The sequence below is a fragment of the Kluyveromyces marxianus genome, chromosome 4, assembly GCF_001417885.1.
Source record: "Kluyveromyces marxianus DMKU3-1042 DNA, complete genome, chromosome 4".
Classification (NCBI taxonomy): Eukaryota; Fungi; Ascomycota; class Saccharomycetes; order Saccharomycetales; family Saccharomycetaceae; genus Kluyveromyces; species Kluyveromyces marxianus.
In genome coordinates this window covers 1,113,614-1,134,509 of record NC_036028.1, presented here as the reverse complement: position 1 = coordinate 1,134,509, position 20,896 = coordinate 1,113,614, and the positions used below count along the sequence as shown (strand labels likewise).

General features: G+C 38.6%; 9 protein-coding genes across 9 annotated transcripts; 5 read left to right on the top strand and 4 right to left on the bottom strand.

Annotated features, from left to right (window-relative positions):
* Positions 1-229: 229 nt before the first annotated feature.
* RIX1 (Rix1p) lies at positions 230-2,551 on the top strand (the record flags this gene model as incomplete). Its single annotated transcript, XM_022819817.1, has 1 exon — positions 230-2,551. The coding sequence occupies one exon, from the start codon at positions 230-232 to the stop codon at positions 2,549-2,551; it is 2,322 nt and encodes a 773-aa protein (XP_022676345.1).
* Positions 2,552-2,569: 18 nt separating this feature from the next.
* On the bottom strand, positions 2,570-3,244 carry MCM22 (Mcm22p; the record flags this gene model as incomplete). The annotated part of the gene is made up of 1 exon (XM_022819816.1): positions 2,570-3,244. The coding sequence occupies one exon, from the start codon at positions 3,242-3,244 to the stop codon at positions 2,570-2,572; it is 675 nt and encodes a 224-aa protein (XP_022676344.1).
* Positions 3,245-3,621: 377 nt separating this feature from the next.
* Positions 3,622-3,885, top strand: TIM8 (protein transporter TIM8; the record flags this gene model as incomplete). Its single annotated transcript, XM_022819815.1, has 1 exon — positions 3,622-3,885. One exon carries the CDS (start codon positions 3,622-3,624, stop codon positions 3,883-3,885), a length of 264 nt encoding a protein of 87 aa, XP_022676343.1.
* Positions 3,886-3,982: 97 nt separating this feature from the next.
* On the bottom strand, positions 3,983-5,257 carry TTI2 (Tti2p; the record flags this gene model as incomplete). Its single annotated transcript, XM_022819814.1, has 1 exon — positions 3,983-5,257. One exon carries the CDS (start codon positions 5,255-5,257, stop codon positions 3,983-3,985), a length of 1,275 nt encoding a protein of 424 aa, XP_022676342.1.
* A 269-nt stretch (positions 5,258-5,526) lies between these two features.
* Positions 5,527-7,746, top strand: KLMA_40496 (pseudouridine-metabolizing bifunctional protein; the record flags this gene model as incomplete). The annotated part of the gene is made up of 1 exon (XM_022819813.1): positions 5,527-7,746. The coding sequence occupies one exon, from the start codon at positions 5,527-5,529 to the stop codon at positions 7,744-7,746; it is 2,220 nt and encodes a 739-aa protein (XP_022676341.1).
* A 131-nt stretch (positions 7,747-7,877) lies between these two features.
* On the bottom strand, positions 7,878-8,828 carry AIM18 (chalcone isomerase domain-containing protein; the record flags this gene model as incomplete). The annotated part of the gene is made up of 1 exon (XM_022819812.1): positions 7,878-8,828. One exon carries the CDS (start codon positions 8,826-8,828, stop codon positions 7,878-7,880), a length of 951 nt encoding a protein of 316 aa, XP_022676340.1.
* Positions 8,829-9,134: 306 nt separating this feature from the next.
* Positions 9,135-13,421, bottom strand: MET5 (sulfite reductase (NADPH) subunit beta; the record flags this gene model as incomplete). Its single annotated transcript, XM_022819811.1, has 1 exon — positions 9,135-13,421. The coding sequence occupies one exon, from the start codon at positions 13,419-13,421 to the stop codon at positions 9,135-9,137; it is 4,287 nt and encodes a 1,428-aa protein (XP_022676339.1).
* Positions 13,422-15,104: 1,683 nt separating this feature from the next.
* On the top strand, positions 15,105-15,851 carry RPN10 (proteasome regulatory particle base subunit RPN10; the record flags this gene model as incomplete). The annotated part of the gene is made up of 1 exon (XM_022819810.1): positions 15,105-15,851. One exon carries the CDS (start codon positions 15,105-15,107, stop codon positions 15,849-15,851), a length of 747 nt encoding a protein of 248 aa, XP_022676338.1.
* Positions 15,852-16,227: 376 nt separating this feature from the next.
* Positions 16,228-20,883, top strand: IML1 (GTPase-activating protein IML1; the record flags this gene model as incomplete). Its single annotated transcript, XM_022819809.1, has 1 exon — positions 16,228-20,883. One exon carries the CDS (start codon positions 16,228-16,230, stop codon positions 20,881-20,883), a length of 4,656 nt encoding a protein of 1,551 aa, XP_022676337.1.
* Between the last annotated feature and the right edge of the window lie 13 nt (positions 20,884-20,896).

Below are 20,896 nucleotides of genomic sequence, written 5' to 3'. Positions count from 1 at the left end.
GACAGTATGAAAATAATAAATAATAAAAAAAAGAAACTAAGCCTTAACAGTAAAAAAATTTGATGCTCATCGCATCCTACAAGTAAGTGATGATGGTATTGATTATTCAAAAAGGCTCTTGTGCAGTTCGGTGTATTCGTTTAGATTATCTTGAAATCTGTAGCAATTGACTTCAGTTTCTATTATACCAAACAGCGTGTCTTTTTAAATTAACCAGAAACTGATTACTATGTCGTCAAACGATGTGCCATTAAGTTTATTGGCGAAGGCTATTGAGGAAGCGGAAGGTGCTCAATTTCGCTCCATTTTGCACACTTTAAGATCTCCTAACTATGTTGATCAGTCTTTGTTGAAAGGTGATTTGAGCGTGTTTGTTGCAAAGTTGTTGAAGTTGTTGAGATCTAGCGAACCATATCAAATCTGGAAAGGTTGCCATGCTGTCTCGGTCTTGTGCACTTATAACCCAGTTGTTCTCTGCTCTCAAGCAAATCAGCTGTTGACTGTCTTATACACTAGGTTAGAATCCTTTGTTGAATACTATAAAGAAACTTCGCAATCAAAAGCTCGCTTGGCAACGTTGAAGACCTTAACTAAAACGGTTGATATAATGATGGATTTGATCAGAGGGAAACCAACATTGACAAGAGAAGCGTTAACCCCAAAGCTCAACTCAATTATTCCATTATTAATCACCCTAAGTCAATACGAAACAGCATTGTGTCTACCAATTTTGAAAAAGCTATTACTGCAAAACACCACCACGTTTAAACCATTCGCTAATAAATACCGTGTGATTTTGACCAACTTAATCACCAAAGAGTTCCAACTACATGATGACGAAACCCAAAGAATGATATGTGACAACTTTGCCTTATTACACTTAATAAAACAAACTGCCCAAAAAGTTGACGAAAATCAAGAACATCACAAATCTTCTCCAGATGAACACTGGAGATCTGGGTTATATTCTATCCTCTGCCAATTTAAACCATTAATATTGTTGTGTGGTGAGATGCTAGACTTTTCTGTAGACAAGGAACTATTGAGACTAGTCGAATCATTGCCAACTCAAAAAAATGAAACTGATAGCAAGAATCAATTATTTGGACCGCTAGCTATAGACATGAACGAATCCTTTACTCTATGGGAAATCCTTTACAGAGTTGAGGTTTTATCGAAATTACTAATATCTTTCATATCATTACCAACTCCATTCCCATTAAGAATTCCTTTGCATGGTATTATCAGTGTCTGCGAGGCTCTATTAATGCTAACAACTAACTATCTTCCACTAAAGCGTGGCTTACGTCGTGAATCAGAACTCACTGCTGTCATCGCTTCAGTTTTACGCAGTCTACAATATCAAGGTATTTTAGTTTTACAAACTGTTGTTAAATGTTACGGTACAGATATCTTATATTATTACTCTTCCATATTATCATCATTGGAACTTTTCATTCCAATTAAGTCCAAGGGCAATACAATTGATTACGATAAGGTTGAATTGATGAAGCACGAGTTTTTTGGTCTCTTGTCGCTAATGAATTTGCTTTCTAAACGACTAGGTCATAAGGTGAGCGAGATGGATTTATTCACCAAATTAACAGATATCACTCTTCGTTTAACAGAAGATAAGTCCACCCTTGGTAGATTTTACGCATCAGTTAATGATTCTAAGACTATCAAACAGACCACAAAGCAAAAGAAAGATTTTAATAAGATGGCCGGTGCTATGTCGGATGTGTATTCGCACCCTAAACAATTCATCAATAAGACTGAATTGACATGGTATGACGAGGCAAATAACTTTTTGTCAATGGTCATTAAAAACTGGAAACTTCCATCTACCCAGCAAGTCAGTATTATCAAGTATGCTGTGATAACTTCAATGACCTTGAAGGAGCACATTGGCTATATACCACAATCTTTCGAAGACCTATTGACCACCTTAGTGTTACAACCAGGTAATGAAAGAATTTCTATCCTACCAATTGCAGTAGGTCTATTGAAGGGTACTGACAACAAGGTTCTAGATATTTTGTGCAACCCGAGACTACCATTTGTCTCTATTTTGAACCTTAACGCTTCTGCTTTAAATAAGGATGCCAGAACACAACTCAAGATGCCACAAGAGGATGACTCAGAGGATGTATCAGATAATGAATCAAACACAAATGCAGATCAGGAGGTTGTTGAAAACGCCGAGATACCTGTTTCAAATCCGATTACAGCAGAAGAAACTGAAACAACTACTTCTTACAAGCCGCAATCTATTGTTTCTGACCCATCGCAACTTCTCAAGAAGCGTAGCGTTGAGGAAACAGTTACTGAGAATGAGGATCAAGAAACCAAGCGTTCAAGAATTGAACCTACTGTGCAGGTTGAACCAACCCCTGCTGTTGAACCTGTTCCTATTGCTGAACCTGCTCCTATCGTTCAGCCTACCGTATCCAAGAATAATGAAGGTCCAAGTTCTGATTCAGACTCTGACTCTGAAATTGAAATTCCGGCACTTAACGTAAGTGACGATGAAGATGAAGACGATGAATAAATAGTATAGGTAAAATCCCTAAAAAAATTCCTCTAGCCGTAAATAAACGTCTCCATCAACTTCTTTTTTTTCGAGTAGATATGCTTTGTCTAATAAACGGAAAAAATGCATGCAATGTGGTTCAAAGTCCCTTACACTGAGAGTTTCATCTCCTTCCAAGAGTCTATTTAGCAACCCTGTCAGTTTCTCGGTAGCCTGTTCCACGGGAAAGTCGGGACCTGAGATATCCACAGCCATATTATTTTTGATCAGGGCGTATATTTTCGTCCTAACTTCATTTATCCTCATATTCACGTCAGCGGCCTTAGTGTCATTGTCATTCCTCGTTTCAGAATTGATGCCTTTTTGATACTTCCCCTCTAATTTAGCTATTACTGACTTTAGATCTTCATTAAAACTTTTCTGTCTATCCACCATTGCTTTCAACTTCATTTCAGTATCGTTTAACAATGACTGCTCATTTTCCATGCGCAGGTTCTGGTTCAAATAAGCTATTCCAATTGGATCTGATCGATTCGGAGTGTACATTTGTCTATAAGTCAGTTGTTCCCACACTTTTCCAGACACAGAATTAATATTCTGAGATTCTGTGAGGCGAGTACATGCCTCTCTGGCTTCCTTCAATAACTCCTGTTTAGCAATTATTTCTTTCTGCAAAGCTTGTCTATATACATTTGGTTGCTCTTGTTCCATAATACCCTCTTTAATGGTAAAATCCTGTTACAGAAAACGTAGATATTAAACGTATAGAATCTTACCGATAGTCATTGACCCTGGTAACGCAGTGGTTCTTTCCTGAAATGTTCTTTCCTACAATTATAGGCTATAAGCATGCTAGACCTTTTTCATCGATTACACTTCCTTCCATCCTATCGTCAATATTAGATATTTTTGAAAAATTATAACAAAAGAGAACAGTTAGATATGAGTAAAGACAATACTTAATATGTGATGAAGGGCGTATATCAGTTTATTCTTGGGTGTTTTTCGTTGCATTTGCTGTAGGAGTACAAGGTACTGGAAAATACTAGTTTTTGGCTCATCAATATACCCACATTTTGCTATCAAACATGTCTTCCATTTCTCAAACTGACCTAGCTAACTTGGATGACGGATCCAAGAAGGAGATTATGAACTTTTTGGAGTCTGAGAACTCCAAGCAAAAGGTCCAAATGTCTATCCATCAGTTTACGAATCTATGTTTCAAGAACTGTATTACCAATGTCCATAACGCAGACTTGTCGTCCCAAGAAGAGCAATGTTTAAACAACTGTGTCAACAGATTTTTGGATACTAACATCAGAATTGTCAAAGGTTTGCAGTCTATTCAGTGAGTAACAATACTTTCTTCTAATAAGCTCACGTTTTCGGCTCTTGTAAATAATTATGTATAGGCGTATATATGTATGAATAGCATGAACGCCCTTTTACTTACTGTTGAAATAAATCTATGAGCGATTTGCGTTTGCGCAAATGTGCAATATCGTTTTGGAAATCACATCCGAGTGATTCCAATAGCTTGAGTAGCTTCTTGCATTTTGAAGAAATGTTCGGTGTCAAAGCTCCTTCTGTGCTACACTTTTCATATGTTAGGAGAATGCATGCTAATATATCGTACTGCTGGTTACGTATGCTTTCAGGAAGAGCCTGGTGGCATAAGGTTTCCACTATGTGCAAAGATTGCTCTAATACTTCCATGTTCAATGTAATAAATGGATTTCTGAAATAGTACTCCCCAAGAACGTACAATATCCTTTGGAGATAAATTGTGGAATCTTGTTCTAAGATTGAGATTATTCTTTCACAGTAGCTTAAAATCCATTGCGCGAGAGCAACATGTTCTAGACCAATTCTGGGAATTGTGAGCTGTAGAATGGTTTCTGAGAACATCTGGCCCAACTTTGTTCTGTACTCGTCGGTATTTCCGAAAGCTTCGACTTCTAATAGTAATTGAAGGGTAGGGTATGTTACTTCCCATATTCTGAGAGTTTCCTCTGCGGTGCTCGATGGAGGAAGATGATACAGTAGACCTGTTAGTATGGGTTCATATATCTGGTGAAGACCTGTATCTTTAAAAGAGAAGGTGTATTTATTATTCTCGTCAGATTTCAGGATACTGCGTAATAACTCTTGTAATAAGAGTATTCCATATAATCTCACATTATCTGCACCAACAGTAGTATCGTCTATGATATTTAGAATCCCAGGGCTGATCCAAGGTAAGTTAGTAGATATATCTCGTTTCTTTAAGTTCCTTACTATCATGTAGAACAACCCAATGCCTCGAATACCACCATTTAACCTCCATTCCTCCCATTTGGACTCTCCAAAAGTCTCTTCAAAACCTAATCTAGGTTGTAAACCATATTTGGTACTAGAGCTTTCTATTTTCCGCCGCCCAGACGCTGTTAAGTTTCCACTACTAACGCCATCTGCTTTAACCAACATTGGTTTCAACTTGGATATTAGTATTGGAATTAATTCGTCACCATTTTGTTGAAGATAGGCATCTACAACATTAATGATCTCACGTTTCTGCAATGCAAAGTAGCATAGTCCAACTAGACCATCAACAAACCATTCTTCTTTATTTAAATTCGTGTAGTTTCTGTACTGATCAATAACCTCTTGCAATAATTCATCTTCTGGAACTTTTAGCTTATCATTTTCCAACGCTTGCGAAAACGCCAATATAGTCTTATTCATTGGTGTGCTTCCCTACTCCTCCACCAATAATCTTTTGGATTGAAGCTTTCCCAATGAACTTTACCTTTTCATTTCTTCGTCCAAATCATTCTTGGTTCAATCTTTTCCAGATTAAACATATTAAGATGCGATGCAATCTTTAATCTTGAAATATTGTTGTAAATGCAACAAATAGTCAAGGTAGTAGAAAAAGGACATAACAATGGCTCACGCCGGCTATTTTGCACAATCAGGATCCCGGTGAAAGTGCTAGTTGCTACTATTAGACCATGTTACGCTCAAATATGCGGTTGTGCTCTAAAAGGGTAGGCTTTCGGAGATATCATCTTAAAATATCTGATGAAGTGAAAGATGCACTGCATAATAAAAGACCAATTGTGTCTCTTGAATCCACGATAATTTCCCATGGACTACCATATCCCCAAAATATTGAGATGGCATTGGCAGTTGAACGTGAAATTAGGAGAAATGGTGCGGTTCCTGCAACAATTGCGTTTATCAAGGGTGTTCCTAAGGTTGGTTTGGATGCAACAGAGATAGAGCAGTTAGCAGAATATGCTCAGAAGGGTGCTATCAATAAGGTATCAAGACGTGATATTGCTTATACAATGGCCAATAAGCTATACGGAGGGACTACAATCTCGAGCACTATGATTTTATCGGAGAAGGCTGGCATTTCTGTATTTGCAACCGGTGGATTAGGGGGTGTTCACAAGGGAGGAGAATTGACTCTTGATGTTAGTGCAGATTTAGAAGAACTTGGAAGAACTCCAGTTGCGGTGGTATGCGCTGGGCCTAAGGCAATTTTAGATATTCCTAGGACTATGGAGTATCTAGAGACGAAAGGTTGTATGGTTGCCACAATGGGTCCCAAGGGCACTAACGTGCCAGGATTCTACACAAGAGACTCAGGTGTCAAGTCTCCATACAATTTCCAGTCATATGCTGAGGCAGCGCAAATTATCCATTCGGGCAACAGTTTTGGTCTACGCTCGGGGTATCTCCTTTGTTGTCCTCCCCCAAAGGAAGTTGCTTTAGATGAGCACATCATCAACGGTATTATAGAAGACGCTTGTAGGGAAGCGGAATACAGAGGGGTTGCAGGTAAGGAATTGACCCCATTTTTGTTGAAAGAAATCGCATTGAAAACCGGAGGGGCTTCTGTAAGCTGTAACATCTCTTTTGTGTTAAATAATGCCAGTATTGCTTCCAAGATAGCTCTTGAATTATCTAGATTGCAGAATACTGGCCAGGCAGCAATAGATAATGAACCTTTACATTTGAAATCTTCACAGAATGATTTGGCATCTAACAAGGAGGAAATAAAAAAGAAAACATATTCAGCAGTAATTGGTTCCGTTGCACTTGACACGCAATGTAAACTAAACAGCCCAAAAGTATACAAGTTTGACTCAAACCCTGGGAAGGCATCAAACTCTATAGGAGGAGTTGGTCACAATGTGGCACTAAGTGCTAACCTCAGTAATAGAAGCTCTAACCATGAAACTGTTCTAATTAGCAGTGTTGGTGATGATTATGCTGCTAAGGCTATATTATCGGATTTTGGAATGTCCAAGGAAGGAATCTATGTAGACAAGACTCAGAGCACTGCCCAATACATTTCTTTACTTACTCAAGATGGCGAGCTCTTTATAGCAGGTTCAGACATGGATATTGCAACAAAAATACCTTTGGATCATATTAATGAGAAAATTAAATCTTTAAATCCAAATGTGGTACTAGTGGATGCAAATATTTCAGTTCCAGTACTGCAATATCTTGTAACTCTAAGAAAAGAGCTTGGGTTCAAACTTATCTTCGAACCAACATCTTCTGCAAAGGCTAGTAAGATAGCGAACATCAAAAACCTCGGGGTGTACCCAAATCATGACTTTGACATAATAACACCAACAGAGAATGAATTGAAAGCCATTCACCAAGCAATGGACAATGCTGGGAAATTTGATCTAGACAATTGGTTTCCTGTTTTAGATTCCCTTAAAATCGACAAGAATATAAGTATTAAGAACAGAGCAAATAACAAGCATCTAAAGTATCTCTTAGATGTGGGAATATTCCAAACTGCATCTTTATTACTTCCCTACTTTCCAAGAATTATTGTTAAAAATGGCGCAAGAGGGGTGTATATTTTCTCCATTGAGAAAGTAAATTCGCCATCTAAGTTGCAGCTGCTATCACAGAATAGCGACTTCTGTATGTTTGCCAAGGGTGATGTTATTAACGGTGACCAGTACGGTGTCCTAGTTGAAAATCATGCCGTGCCAGTTCGTGTTGACGTTTCTAACGTGTCTGGTGCTGGGGATACGTTAGTAGGTGTTTTATTAAATGAACTCTCCATTAATCCTTCCTGCTTGGACATAGATGATATCAGTCGTAGAAAGAATTGTTTGGACAGGGCTCAACTAGGAGCCAAACTCAGTATTGAAGATACTGAAACTATTAGTAAAAAACTAAGACATTTACCGTAAATCTATTATAAGATTATTATTTAAAGATGAAAGATATATTCATAGATGTTCGTAATTTTGAAAAGGTATCAATATTTTGATGTAAGTATCATCATTTTAGGCTGCAGTGCAATACCTATGAGTAAAAAAGTTTAAGCCATGGTTACCAATTTTGACACCACAGAGTCTCTAGTATTTGGGCTTAAAGGTTTTGGTCCGCTTAAGTACTGGCTAAATAGTAGCTTTCCAATCAACGGTTCACTGACCTTTCCTAATACTTCTGATCCATTTGTCTTTTTATTGAAGTAATAAAGCTGCAAATCTCCGTTTCCTTGGAGTTCAATAAGTAGATCACTATTTTTTGGAACAGACCCCTTTCTTACAAAAGCTTCACGTAGCTGTTGTAGACCAATATTTAGAGTCTCCTCATCCTTCCTACTATCTGGATGACCCAAAATGGACTTGACTAATCCGTCCTTTAGATGATTAAAGTCAGTATTCCGGATCGGAGTGATCTTGGCTACCAATCTGATACCACTGTCTAATAGATTATTAATTAGAATCCTTGATGTTTTTGGATCTTCCAATGCTACCTTCAAATTTTCCTTGTGGCTCTTGCTCGGATCAAAGTCGATAAAAGCAGTAGACAGGAATTTGGAATCTAAAACCTTTGGAATTAGATCTAAATCTTTTACAGCAGCATATATACCTAAACCATATACCTTGAAAGATAGAAAAGTGACGGCTCTTGTCCCATATCCTAACATAATATATTCTGTAGATAATGGGTAATCTGGGGCTTTTAACTCAGTTGGAAAAGGATCCAACCCTTTATCCACTGTAACACTTTTCCAGGGGTTTTCCTTCACATTCTGGTCATTATGCAGGTTCGAAGAAATACCACTCACCGCAATAGTACCAATACCGAAGAATAAAGCTAGAAGACCAGGAAAGCCATTAGGTTTCTTGTGTTTCTTCGCTATAGTCGAAACTGCAACCCGTGGTTTATTAAAAGATCCGAACGAACGGAAGGAGCTTCTACCAACGGAATATACGAATCCCCTTTTTCCGGTGTTTAATAGATGTTGTGATAATCTAATCATATTTTGTTATTGTCACCGATACAGTGTGGCCCTTGGATATTGGATTTACCCTTACTGTTTGTTCATTCTTCGCATATGCAAGTTGTTTAAAGAAGAGATATATTTTGTAAAACTAAACGAGTTTTTAAGGTGTCGTGCCGAAATAAACACATAGGGAGAAAAAGTACACAAACAAATCGAACAATCGAGCACTTCGCAAAGAGAACTGATCAATAATAATGAAATAATAAATTGTTTTAAATTTACATAAAATAAATACGGAAAGAGAACTACTCATTTTGATGGAAAAGCTTGTCTAAAGCTTGTCTAAAGCGCTTCTTCTGGTATATCGTCATGGAAGTATTTTCCTTCCAATGTTGGCTTGATAATTCCAACCCTGATGACAAAGTCACCGAAATGTTCACCTTCGTTTCTTTCTAATGACCATCTCTTGAATAGTGGCTTCAATGTTGCAAGAATTTCTTCTTCTTTAATAGAAGCTCTATACAACTTGTTTAATCTTTGACCATAGTAACCACCACCGAGTAGGAGGTTATAGGTTCCTGGTGCTTTACCGACCAGTGCAACCTCGGCTAACCAAGGACGAGCACAACCATTTGGACAACCAGTCATTCTCATCACAATAGAATCGTGACGTAACCCATACTCTTCTAATGCATTTTCCAATTTTGTGATCAAAACTGGCAAATAACGTTCTGATTCTGCCATAGCTAATCCACATGTTGGTAGAGCAACACATGCGGCCGACGATAGCCTCAAACCACTGAAGTTAGTATTGTCTAATTTATATTTGTTCATAATCTTTTTCACTTCCTCTAAGTGTCCATCATCAACATCACAAATCAGAACATGTTGGTTACCAGTTAGTCTGAAATGACCGAACCCATCCTTCTTCATTAGTTCGGCAATCTTTTTGAAACCAGTCTTTTGGGGTAATTCCACACTATCTTCCACTCTACCATTCTCAATAAATGCTGTGAAATGGTTTAAACCAGTCTCGTCTTTAACCCATCCAAAGTAGTCAATGTTGGACTTGATTTCGAATGGAGCTGCTGGATCGAATTTCTTACCCCACAACTCTTCCACCTTTTGTTTATAGACTTCAACTGTCAAGTCGTCGATAGTGTACTTTAAACGAGCGTGTTTACGATTAGAACGGTCACCATGGTCTCTTTGGACAATCATAACCTTTTCAATAGCATCGCCAACATCTGCAACCGAAACAAAACCGAAACAAGAACCAGTTCTTGGGTATGTTTTCTTGTTATTGTGAGTAGAACCCATACCACCACCAACATACAGATTAAAACCGGTCAAAATATCCGACTCGTTTACTATAGCAACCAAACCTACATCACTAGACCAGACATCAACATCATTGAAAGGTGGAACTGCAATATTGATTTTGAACTTTCTTGGCAAGTATGTTGGTCCGTAGACTGGTTCTGCATCTACTAATGCGTTACCTGCAACAAGAGTCTTCTTCTTTTTAGGGCCATCAGGTCTTTTCTCAAATACTTCAGGCCAGGAAGGATCCTCATCATCTTTGTCTGGACCCTCCAACCAAATCTCATGATAGGCAGTAGTTTCAGGAAGGAAACGTTGAGAGATTGCACTACCGACTTCGGCAATTTGCTTATGAACCTTAGCATTTGCAGGGAGGGCAGATATCATGACATTTCTGTTCACATCACCACAAGCTGCCAATGTATCCATCAAAGTGGAATTCATGGCTCTGATAGTATGCTTTAAGTTGCGTTTCACAACACCATGCAACTGAAAGGTAGCTCTTGTGGTGATCTTAACAGTTCCATTACCGGTTTTATCAGCAAGATGATCCAAAACCAGCCATTGGTCTGGACTGGCTTTACCACCAGGCAATCTAACTCTGGACATGAAAATGTAGTAAGGTTCAAGGCCTTGACTTTTCCTGGTCTCTCTGATGTCACGATCGTCTTGCATGTAAATACCGTGGAACTTTGTTAGTTGTTGGTCTGAAGCAGATATAGCACCCGTAGAATCGTCTTGTAAGCCTTCAACAATTGTACCTCTCAAAAAGTTTGATGCAATTTTGATATCTTCATTAGTTATAGGTTTTGGTTCATCAGGAACGACTGCATTAGAAACACCAAGCTTTTCCCATAATTGTGATTCCCATGCGCTGTACCCAGTTTGGTATCCATCGGCATCTTGATCATCACCTAGGCCAAGAGGGACAAGTGCATTACCAGAAAGAAGTTCTAATCTCTTGAATAAGTCCTTAGCAGGTTTGTTGTAATAATGGGCATCTTCCTTACGTGGCCAGTATTGAGAATCACCTAAACCAAACACGGAGAAGTTTAGTGATGCTAAATCAATATCAGTAGAAGATTTCAATGAGTCCCAGAATGCCTTACCATCTTGTGGGAATTCACCCTGACCGGCTGTGGAGGTGATAAATATAACGTTTTCTTCACCTGGAAGTTCTTCTAAGACAATATCTTCCATAGACAAAACGGTACTTTTCAAGCCTCTAGAAGCAGCCCTTGTTGCTAATCTCTTGGCTAAATTAGCTGCATTTCCACCATCTGAAGCATAGTATACATGCAAAGGAGGACCTGACAAACCTTCTAGAAGTTGGTCAAAAGCGGCCTTTGCTCTACGCTCCTGCTTTTGTTGAATTACAGTAGATGACGATTGTTCTAAGTTTCTAGCGAACTCAGGAGACTTTTTGGCTAAAAGTGTTAGCTTATTCTCACGATCAAGGAAGTCTTGCAGTTGCTTTCTGATGACAGATGAATCTAACTTGAAAACTTCTTCCTCTTTTTCGTCCTTTGGATTAAATCTGTACAATGGCCAATAACCACTTTCAACACCAATTTTAGTTTCCTTCAAAACTTCCAATGGGGTATCATTTTCAGAATTATATGGCAAGTACGCCAAAACGATAGAAGGACCGACAAATTTAGCAGCCTCCACGAAAGCTGTTAAGAGTTGGGTGTATGAAGAGTAGACAGCAACAGAAGCCACATAGGCGTTACCAAAATTCATCGCGTACAAACCAACATCCTTCTTTCTGGACTTTGGCGCCAGTTCTCTAATCTTATCGTAAGGGTCGGAATCAATGATAAGGACATTGATATTTTCATTGGAAGCAAGAACATGATGGACACCAGATTGACCTAGATCATACGACCAGGCGTCTGATCCGACTAACCAAGATGATCTGAACTTTAGTTTCTCAACATCGTCAATTCTCTTTAGCAATGATAAAGCCGTTGTTGAGTGGTCATTTGAGCGCAAGAGTTCGTATAATTCCTCAGCAACCTTATTTCCATTCTCAATGGATGCTTCATCTAGAGATGTCTTATTGTAGTTTATCCATTGATCAAGAAGTTCAACAATCTTTTGACCATCTGCAGAAGTATAAGAAGATGCATCCAAAGACTTTTCGGCCAAAGCGATTAACCTTTGACGTTCTTCTTTTAGTTTCAAAAACTTACCGAAACCATATTCGGGACTAGAAACGTTGATGGTTTCATGATCATACTCGTTTAGCACTTCCAAATTAGACTTGAAGAGCTCTTTCAACACCTTTTCATACGCAGATTCCAAAGAGAGCGCACCTGCAATAGATACAGATAAATCGCGATTTGATTCCGATTCACTCGGTGTTCCAAGGTATAGAGATAGATCTGGAGATGATGATTTAACATTGGACACGATTTGTTGCAGGGTCTTCTCGAAGTCGCTAACGTCCCCAACGTTTGTTACGATAATTTGATTTATCTTCTTTTCAACTAAAAGATTGAAATCAGAGAAGAAATCAAGTTGGATTGGTTCGAAACCATTTGTGTTCTCAGGTTTTCTATTGGACTTTTGGACAATCACTATATCCTTTACTGAAGCTGGTAGTTCTGCGAATAGAGAAGAAAGATCAAATGGCCTATAAACCTTCAAATCCAATACTGCGGTGTCCTTTGGGAGCACTTTGAAAAATTCTTGGGCGTAAGGGGACAAATTGACAATCGCAGTGGTTGGTTCTTTGTCATGACTGTAAAATTCAAACTTGTTTACGGTTAACAAGTCTTCTATTTTGTCTTCAACTTCCTGCACTATCTCTACATTTGGAAGGCTTAATTCAGCGGAACCTTCGCTTTGGTAAGGGATGCTGATATAATGTAGTACTGGTTGCAAGAGTTTTCCTGCGATGTTATAAGAGACTTCTGCGGCTGCTTTGGCATCAACAAAGTTATTAGAAACCAGAGAGACGAATCCCAGATCTTTCAATGCAGGAATAACAGAGAAGTCTTGCAAGGTCAACTCAACGTTGATGACAACAGGAAGGCTCTTTAGTTGGAACAAATATGGTAAGGCCTTTAGCAAAGTTGAGTCATCTGTGAAAACTGTCGTGAATTGATCCTTGGAGGCCGTTTCTGATACTGTAGCAAATGGATCATTGCCACTTAGCAATCTAACTGCGCCCGATCCGGCCAATTCTGAGGCAATACTGGATGTAGCGGCCTTTGATGGGGTAGTATAGAAAATATTATTCTTGGATGCCACGCTGCTCGAAGCTTGGGCCAAGATTTGTGCCAAAGTATAACTCGTCATCTCAATGAATGGGATAGACTGACTGCGGGGAAATAATATTCCTCAATAATAAATAATAACGAAGTTGAATAATAACAGGGTCCTGCCGTTATAAGAAAAACACACGCAAACTTAATGCTAACCAGCCTTTACGTAGCTTTAGGGTTTGGTATATATTCCTAATTCAAAACGGTCAATTACAACACACTTCGTTTGCGATGGTAAAGAGAGTCTTTGCCCTTTCCAAATACCAACAACACAACAAAGCAACACTGTTTCGAGAGAGTTGAGCTAGATTACAGGCACCAATCCCCCACTAGAACTAATATTTCAAGCTTCCTTCATTTATATTTGCTTCATATGCTCATCTCAAATCCTAGCCCAAATGTATCACACAGTTGTGGCGTGCAAGGTTCATCGCACGAACGCGACATTTTGATCATTGGACTAAACTGTGTATGCGAAATGACTAACATAAAAAAACAAAATACCCACGCATGGGATTACAGAAAAAAAACTGGAATTTGACTTAAGCATTGAGTGCAACTTTGTCCATCGGCACAAAAACCCGGTAGCCACATCGTAAAACTGGAATTTTTTTTTTCTTAGCAAGCCTGTACCAATACCGAAAAACGAAATGACAAAAAAAAACCAACAACAATCACACACAGTAGTGTGAATAAAATCACGTGAATTATAATAACACGTGATTACACGCTGTGCTCGGAGATGCGTCTTCCAAGAGACGCGGGGACAGAATAGGACAACTTGCCCATGCCTGTAAAAGTTGTGCTAGAGTAACTTTGGGTCTCAAAAGACCGATTTGTAGCCTGAAACGCCATGGGATGGGGATTATTAAAGCTCTTGCAATATGCATGATGAATAAAACTCTGAATTTGATCTCAATTGTGCTTGTGTTCAATTCAAACCAAATTCACCCGTCGTTGCCGCTTTTCTCTTTGCGTAAAGTCTCCTGAATGGTATCGTCAACATCACCCACTCGCTCTTTCCATTCGTTGATCATGGAATCAACCATACTCTTCGTGTTTTGCTTCACCTTCTCAATCTCTTCCAGAGTCTGTTGGAACCTCTCATCCTGACGGGCTATGAGCGCCTTCTTGATCTTTTCCCGCTGTTCTTCAGTAAGCTTCACCCTATCTGAATTTTCTCCAGAACTCTCTCTCGCCTTACCCATAGCTGTCCTGAACTGGTTCACACCTTGAATGATATCTCTGCTAGACTGTATTTGCTTATAGACGCTGTACTAAGGTGTTGATTAATATTATAAGTTATATATACAAGTGCAGTGCGAAATTGCGCCCAGATCCTGCGTTTTTTTGACGCGTTAACGTGCGTGCGCTAACTAACTGTTGCGCATCAAAACAAAAAGAAAAAAAAACAGCAAAACGCACGCAGTTAAGGGTAGGTCGGTAATCACGTGACCAAAATGGCGACGTTGTTACCCGAATTTGGTGATACCATGAAATAAGGAAAAATGGGCAAGCTGCAGAACGACAATGAAAGATTTGGGCTTACACTGACAAGAGTAGAGTTGTATTGCCACCTGCAAGAAAGAGGTGACAGTAACTAGTTTTTGAAGGATTAGAGGAATTTAGGAGCATATATAATAGTTGCGAAGGCTTGTTGACCGAAATAAGCATCGAAAAGCCAAGGGATTGATTAAAATAAAGTCATATAGGAAGAATGGTTTTAGAGGCTACAGTTCTAGTTGTTGATAACTCTGAGTACGCAAGAAATGGTGACTTCCCCAGAACGAGGTTTGTAGCGCAGATTGATGCGGTTGAGTACATTTTCCAGGCGAAAAGAAACAGCAATCCCGAGAATACTGTGGGTCTAGTATCTGCGGCGGAGTCTAACCCCAAAGTGTTGTCGACGTTCACAAACGAGTTTGGTAAGATCTTGAGCGGTTTGCACGAAACGAACATAGGGGGGTCGATCCACTTCAGCACTGCTATTCAAATTGCTGCATTGACCTTGAAGCACAGACAAAATAGAGTGCAACGCCAACGAATTATCATATTTGTATGCAGTCCAATCACGGAAGACAGACAAGATTTGGTTAAAATGGCCAAGAGATTAAAGAAAAACAGCATTGCGGTAGATGTTATAAACTTCGGCGAGACCGACTCCAATACTGCACTTTTAGAAGAATTTGTGGAAACCGTAAACAGCGGACAAGAGGACAGCAAATCCACCCTATTGAATGTGAATCCTGGTCCAAAGTTGCTTTACGAACACATCGCTGCATCCCCAATCATACTCGAAGGATCTAATGCCGAGGCAGGGTTTACAATGGGTGGAAATGAAGACTTCATGGACTTCGGTGTGGACCCTTCTCTAGATCCAGAATTGGCAATGGCCCTACGTTTATCGATGCAAGAAGAACAAGAAAGACAAGAACGTCTAAGACAGCAGTCCACCGAACAGTGATCATAAATTATGTCTCATTAGGCTAGGCTCCACCATAGTACTTCTTTTGTATATATACACACAGATATACGTACATGTATCCAAGACTAGCTTGCGCTAATGAAATGCGTTCCCTATATCTAAATTTGACCCTAAAAAGACTAGAGTCACGTGAACAGTACTATGTCAGTTCTTTCACCATTTTCCATAGTTGCAGCAGCGTAACAATAGTTAAAAAAAATGGTTAATGCAATAAGCTCTATAACCACAGAGATCAATTAAGTTACTGATAGAAAACTCAGTCCAAGGATATTTCATCATCAAACAATATATAATTGAAAATTAAATTGGACTAACACTTTAAAGTGTAGTTACATTACACAGTACACAAGGGAGAATGCCTCAAGGAGACCTAATTTTCTCTAGTTTAAGGTCAGGCTCAAGACCGGTGCCGAAGAACACAGATACATTGTCATCTGTTAAGAGTGATGTGGTCAGCATAGACTCTAATCTGAGACGCTACGGAACTCATACAGAGTCTGTAGAAACGGGCTCCGGTAAAAATGTAACAATTAGAAATAATACTTTGACAATTGGGGTGAGTTCTGAGGTCTCGAGATCTGCGTTCCACGGCCCGAGAATGAAACTATCCACTACTGGATTGAAACCGCCTTCTTCGAAAGTAGCTAGATCTCAAAATATCGAGGTGATAAATGATAAGAAGAATGAATCAAATGAACAAGACCTATATAACAAAACAACGAAAAGTTCTGTGGAGCTGGAACTTACGTTCCATGAATCTAGATTCTCCACTGACCAAGTTATGTTAGACATTACTGCCATAAAGGGTGCAAGAGAAGGTGATCTAGCCGAGCTCAAGACATATAAGAAGACCCCTGGCTCTAAAGATAAAAAAGTTTACTTCATAATAAAAGACTTTGATTCTGAGACGAAGCGAAGGGCCAAGAGTTCACAAGTCTCAGTACTGTCCGGCCAACTACAGCAAGTATTAGACCTTCCGTCCCGTTCCAAAGTATGGGTAAAGCTTAAAGACAAAGAGTCACTGACTGTAGACTTGATTGAGCTTCACGTTAAGGATTGCCATGTAAACAGAGGGGACATGTGGAAGTTCTCAACAACACTCCAGGATACCTGCGTCTTTCTCGGACAAAAAGTTAGTTTGATTGAGGCTGTAAGAGCTACCGTTAAAGGAATATACAGAAATGGTAAAAAGGTTTTCTCAGGTTACATTAATGATAATACCAAAATAGTTTATAGATCCGAGTCAGCGAAGATTTTATTTTTGATACAGATTACGGACGAAATGTGGCACTTTGAAGAGAAAGGTGAAGAAACATTCCACAAGGTTGTTAACTCGCTTTTCCCTGAAATATTCAAGAAGTGGAAGAGTATAGGCACACATCACAGTATTTCAATTATGTTTTGTGCTTCCGTGGATAGATCCGAGTCTTCGTTCAATGAAGTGACTTCTGGAGAGAGATTAAAAAGCACAGATGACTACTATAGAGTGGTAGTTGACCAGGTGAACATTGTTCACTGGGTAGAAATAATGAAGACCTTGCGGAAAGAGTTTTTAAGAATTGCACAAGATCTAAGAAATGTTAAATTAAATGATGATGTGAGCGTTATTAGAGGTTCTTTGCCATCAGTTATCAAATCAAACTTATTGGAAACAATAAATGTCGCAACAAGTTTGATTACGGATCCATTCAAGCAAAATGATTTACGCCATACGACAACTCATGCTATCATTGTTACTGCTGGCTCAGGTTTATACGATGTGGATTATGACTTGTTAAAAATTACTACTAAAAAGCTAATGTCACTGGAGATTACTATGGATTTAATTTGCTTAACACGTCCTCCTCTTCACATAGTACCATTACTAAGATATAGAGACTACAAGAATGAATTACACTACTGTACACCAACATGGTTAAGTATATCATTCTGGAACGACTCCTCCAGGGGTAATGTTGAGTGGAGACCACGGTGTAAAATATATGACGTCCTTATGATGGGACTAACAGAAACGGAGTTGAAGGACGAAATTGCATTGCAATCATTAAATATGAATGATAAATGTAAGTCTGTATCTGAATTTATGGAAGATTATGATTCAGGAGTATTTGGATCTCAAAATAAAAAAATCAACGTTTCGGGTACCATCGTCCCAGAATCAAAAGGCGATAAAGCACAAAATAATAACTGGAGGAAAAATAATGTGTCCAAGGAAAATGATTCTACAAATGTGATGGAAAGTATCAAATGGATGAATCCAACATCTACAGATGCTATACTCCAACCAACCTTTAAAGAAGAGGTATTTGCGCAGTTATCATCAACTTCTTCAGCCGAAACTGAAAATAACCATGCCAAAAATGACTACGCGTCCACTGCCAAAGATTCCCTAGCTTTGAACACTCTAAAAAGACTTCGAGACAACAAGTCAGGTGTTACGCAAAGGTTGTTTTCGAAACTTTTCCCAGAGTTGTCAATAAAAAAAAGCACCGAATCATTAAATTCCCCACAAGATTCCCTTACAGGTACACCTACAATAACCTCCACTACTACAGAGCCACTTCCAATTTCAAAGACACACTCTAGACTTTCATTTAAAGAGACGAACTTATCCAATAGAAACAAAAAGGGAGACTCTGAGGATTATTCAGTATCAAGTTCCGAGTCAGTCAACGCTAACGTACAGGAAAGAAGGCCATTGCTAAGTGATACATCCCAGAACTCCTCTAGAGCAAATAATAGCACGAAAAAGAAAATGAAAGGCGATAGTTGGATTGAAATTGATAATCCATCAGTGCCTGTTGATTCTGCTGTGGCAAGCTATCTCATTCCTAACAGATGGAGAGACGTTTTCCCCAAATATGTCGCAAAGAAATATACAAAATGGCGATCATTTACCACGCCAGCAGAGCTACCATTAACTACAAGTTTATTCCCCACACCTTATGATTTCGAAAATCAATTCATGTTGAGAAACCATACTGTCTCCTTAACTATTGAACAGGAAGGCTATCAACAAAGTGTTTTTGATTTACTACAAAATATGTTATATGTTAGACTGCTAGCCGGTTTCCAGTTCTGTTTGGGCAAAGATGTCAAGAAAGTGGAAATGATATTAAATAAAGACACGAGTGGATCTCGAGTGACAAACATTGTAACAGCTGATAATTATACAGATGTGACCATTTATATGAGAATTGACGATGAAATACATAGAATTGTGTGTTCTGATCAAACTGTCTATGTTCAAAGATATGTTAAACATGAAGACTTAAAACTACTTCAAAATTTTGCCAAATATACTCCAAATGTAAAAACAAGATATGAAACTGAGTATCGAGAATTGGATTCTGACCCCATAAAAGCACAGAGAGAAAGTTACAATTGGAATCACATGGACCAAGTTCTTGCTGGCTATGGCGATAATGTCATAGACTCAACTGCACAGAAGAAATTCCGTTGCAAGTTCGTGATTCTGCCAGCTGAAATCCCACCAAATACCTTTCAATCAACTATAAATGGAAGAAAAGAGACCCTCACGGCTGAAGAAATCAGACTCGAAGGCTTGCGGAAAATCATTTCATCGATATCCCGTTCTAGGTTGAGAACTGAAAGCGAAAAGAAAGATAAAAAAAATCACAAGGAAGAAATCCTGCCAGAAGTACTTTTTTACACTGGCTACTTGTTCGACTTTATTGAAGAACATAACGACTTCCTCAAAAATTCTGGCACAGAAGTCAAGAATTCTATATTCATGGAAGATGCAGAAACATTGTCAAAAGATGCAGATCTCTCTAAGATTGCTTTTGAACTTCAATATGGATTGGATCCAATAAAATTAGTGAACAGAAAATGGCACTTCAAAAGACATGATAATTGTTTTATTGGGCTAGAATTAGTGAATTGGCTTATCGAGCATTTTTCTGATATTCACACCAGGGAGGAGGCTGTAATTTATGGCCAGGGTTTAATGAATAAAGGACTTTTCCATCATGTAGAAAGTAGACACGGATTTTTAGACGGCCATTATTTCTACCAATTAAAACCAGAATTCACCACTGAAAATAAACCTCTTTACAAAACCTCAACAAAGCATAGCAATGAGAGTAATTTACAAAGGAAGATTTCCACCAGTAATAAATCAGAATCCACAAAATCTATGGATCCAATTGTGGCTACAGAGAGCAATCAAATATCAGAGGACCAGATAAATATCCCAGAAGAGCACAATGTTACTGTGATGCTAAGTAACGCGGTTACTATAAATCTTGACCCCAACAAGAAATCTTATAAATTAGAGACCTGCGTTGCACATTATGATAGGGTTCATAATCCCGATCATTGTTTCCACATCAGATTGGAATGGTTAACTGCAACTCCTAAACTAATAGATGATCTCATATCAAATTGGTCAAGATTGGTTGAGAGGTACGGTATGAAGTTGGTCGAAATTCCATGGGACGAACTATGCAATATTCCAAAAATTAACCCCTTTCACTCATTCATGAATATAAGGTTGGCTATTAATCCTTGGGAAGAAGAAGAATTCAAAGATGAATCTATCTTCAAAGAACAGAAGTTCTTTTATCATATCTATTTGCTAGAGAAGTCAGGTTTCTTGCTTGATAACAGGGCTTCTAAATTCTTTCAGTCCGAAAAATCTAGTAATTATCAGATAGTTTACTCTTGGGGAAAGCCAATGTTTAAATATGCTCAGTATATCCATTACAGTGGTTCATGCATGGCTGAAATCCGTGAAAATGGTGATTTATTCTTGGCACCAAATAATCTCCATATATCGAGGGTCAACATAGGCAGTATTATTGGTAAATCAAATTCTTATCCCAAGTTTACATTGGATGCAAGAAAAATTATGTTGGACTTCAAGAAAACATGTGAAACCTATGAATCGCTTAGAGTCATATTTTTGGAAGCGAAAGAGAAACACCTGGAGAATGCTGCCGACTTTGAGGAATACAGTCCTTTCCAATCATTCAATTTATATATGTAGGGATAACTAGATA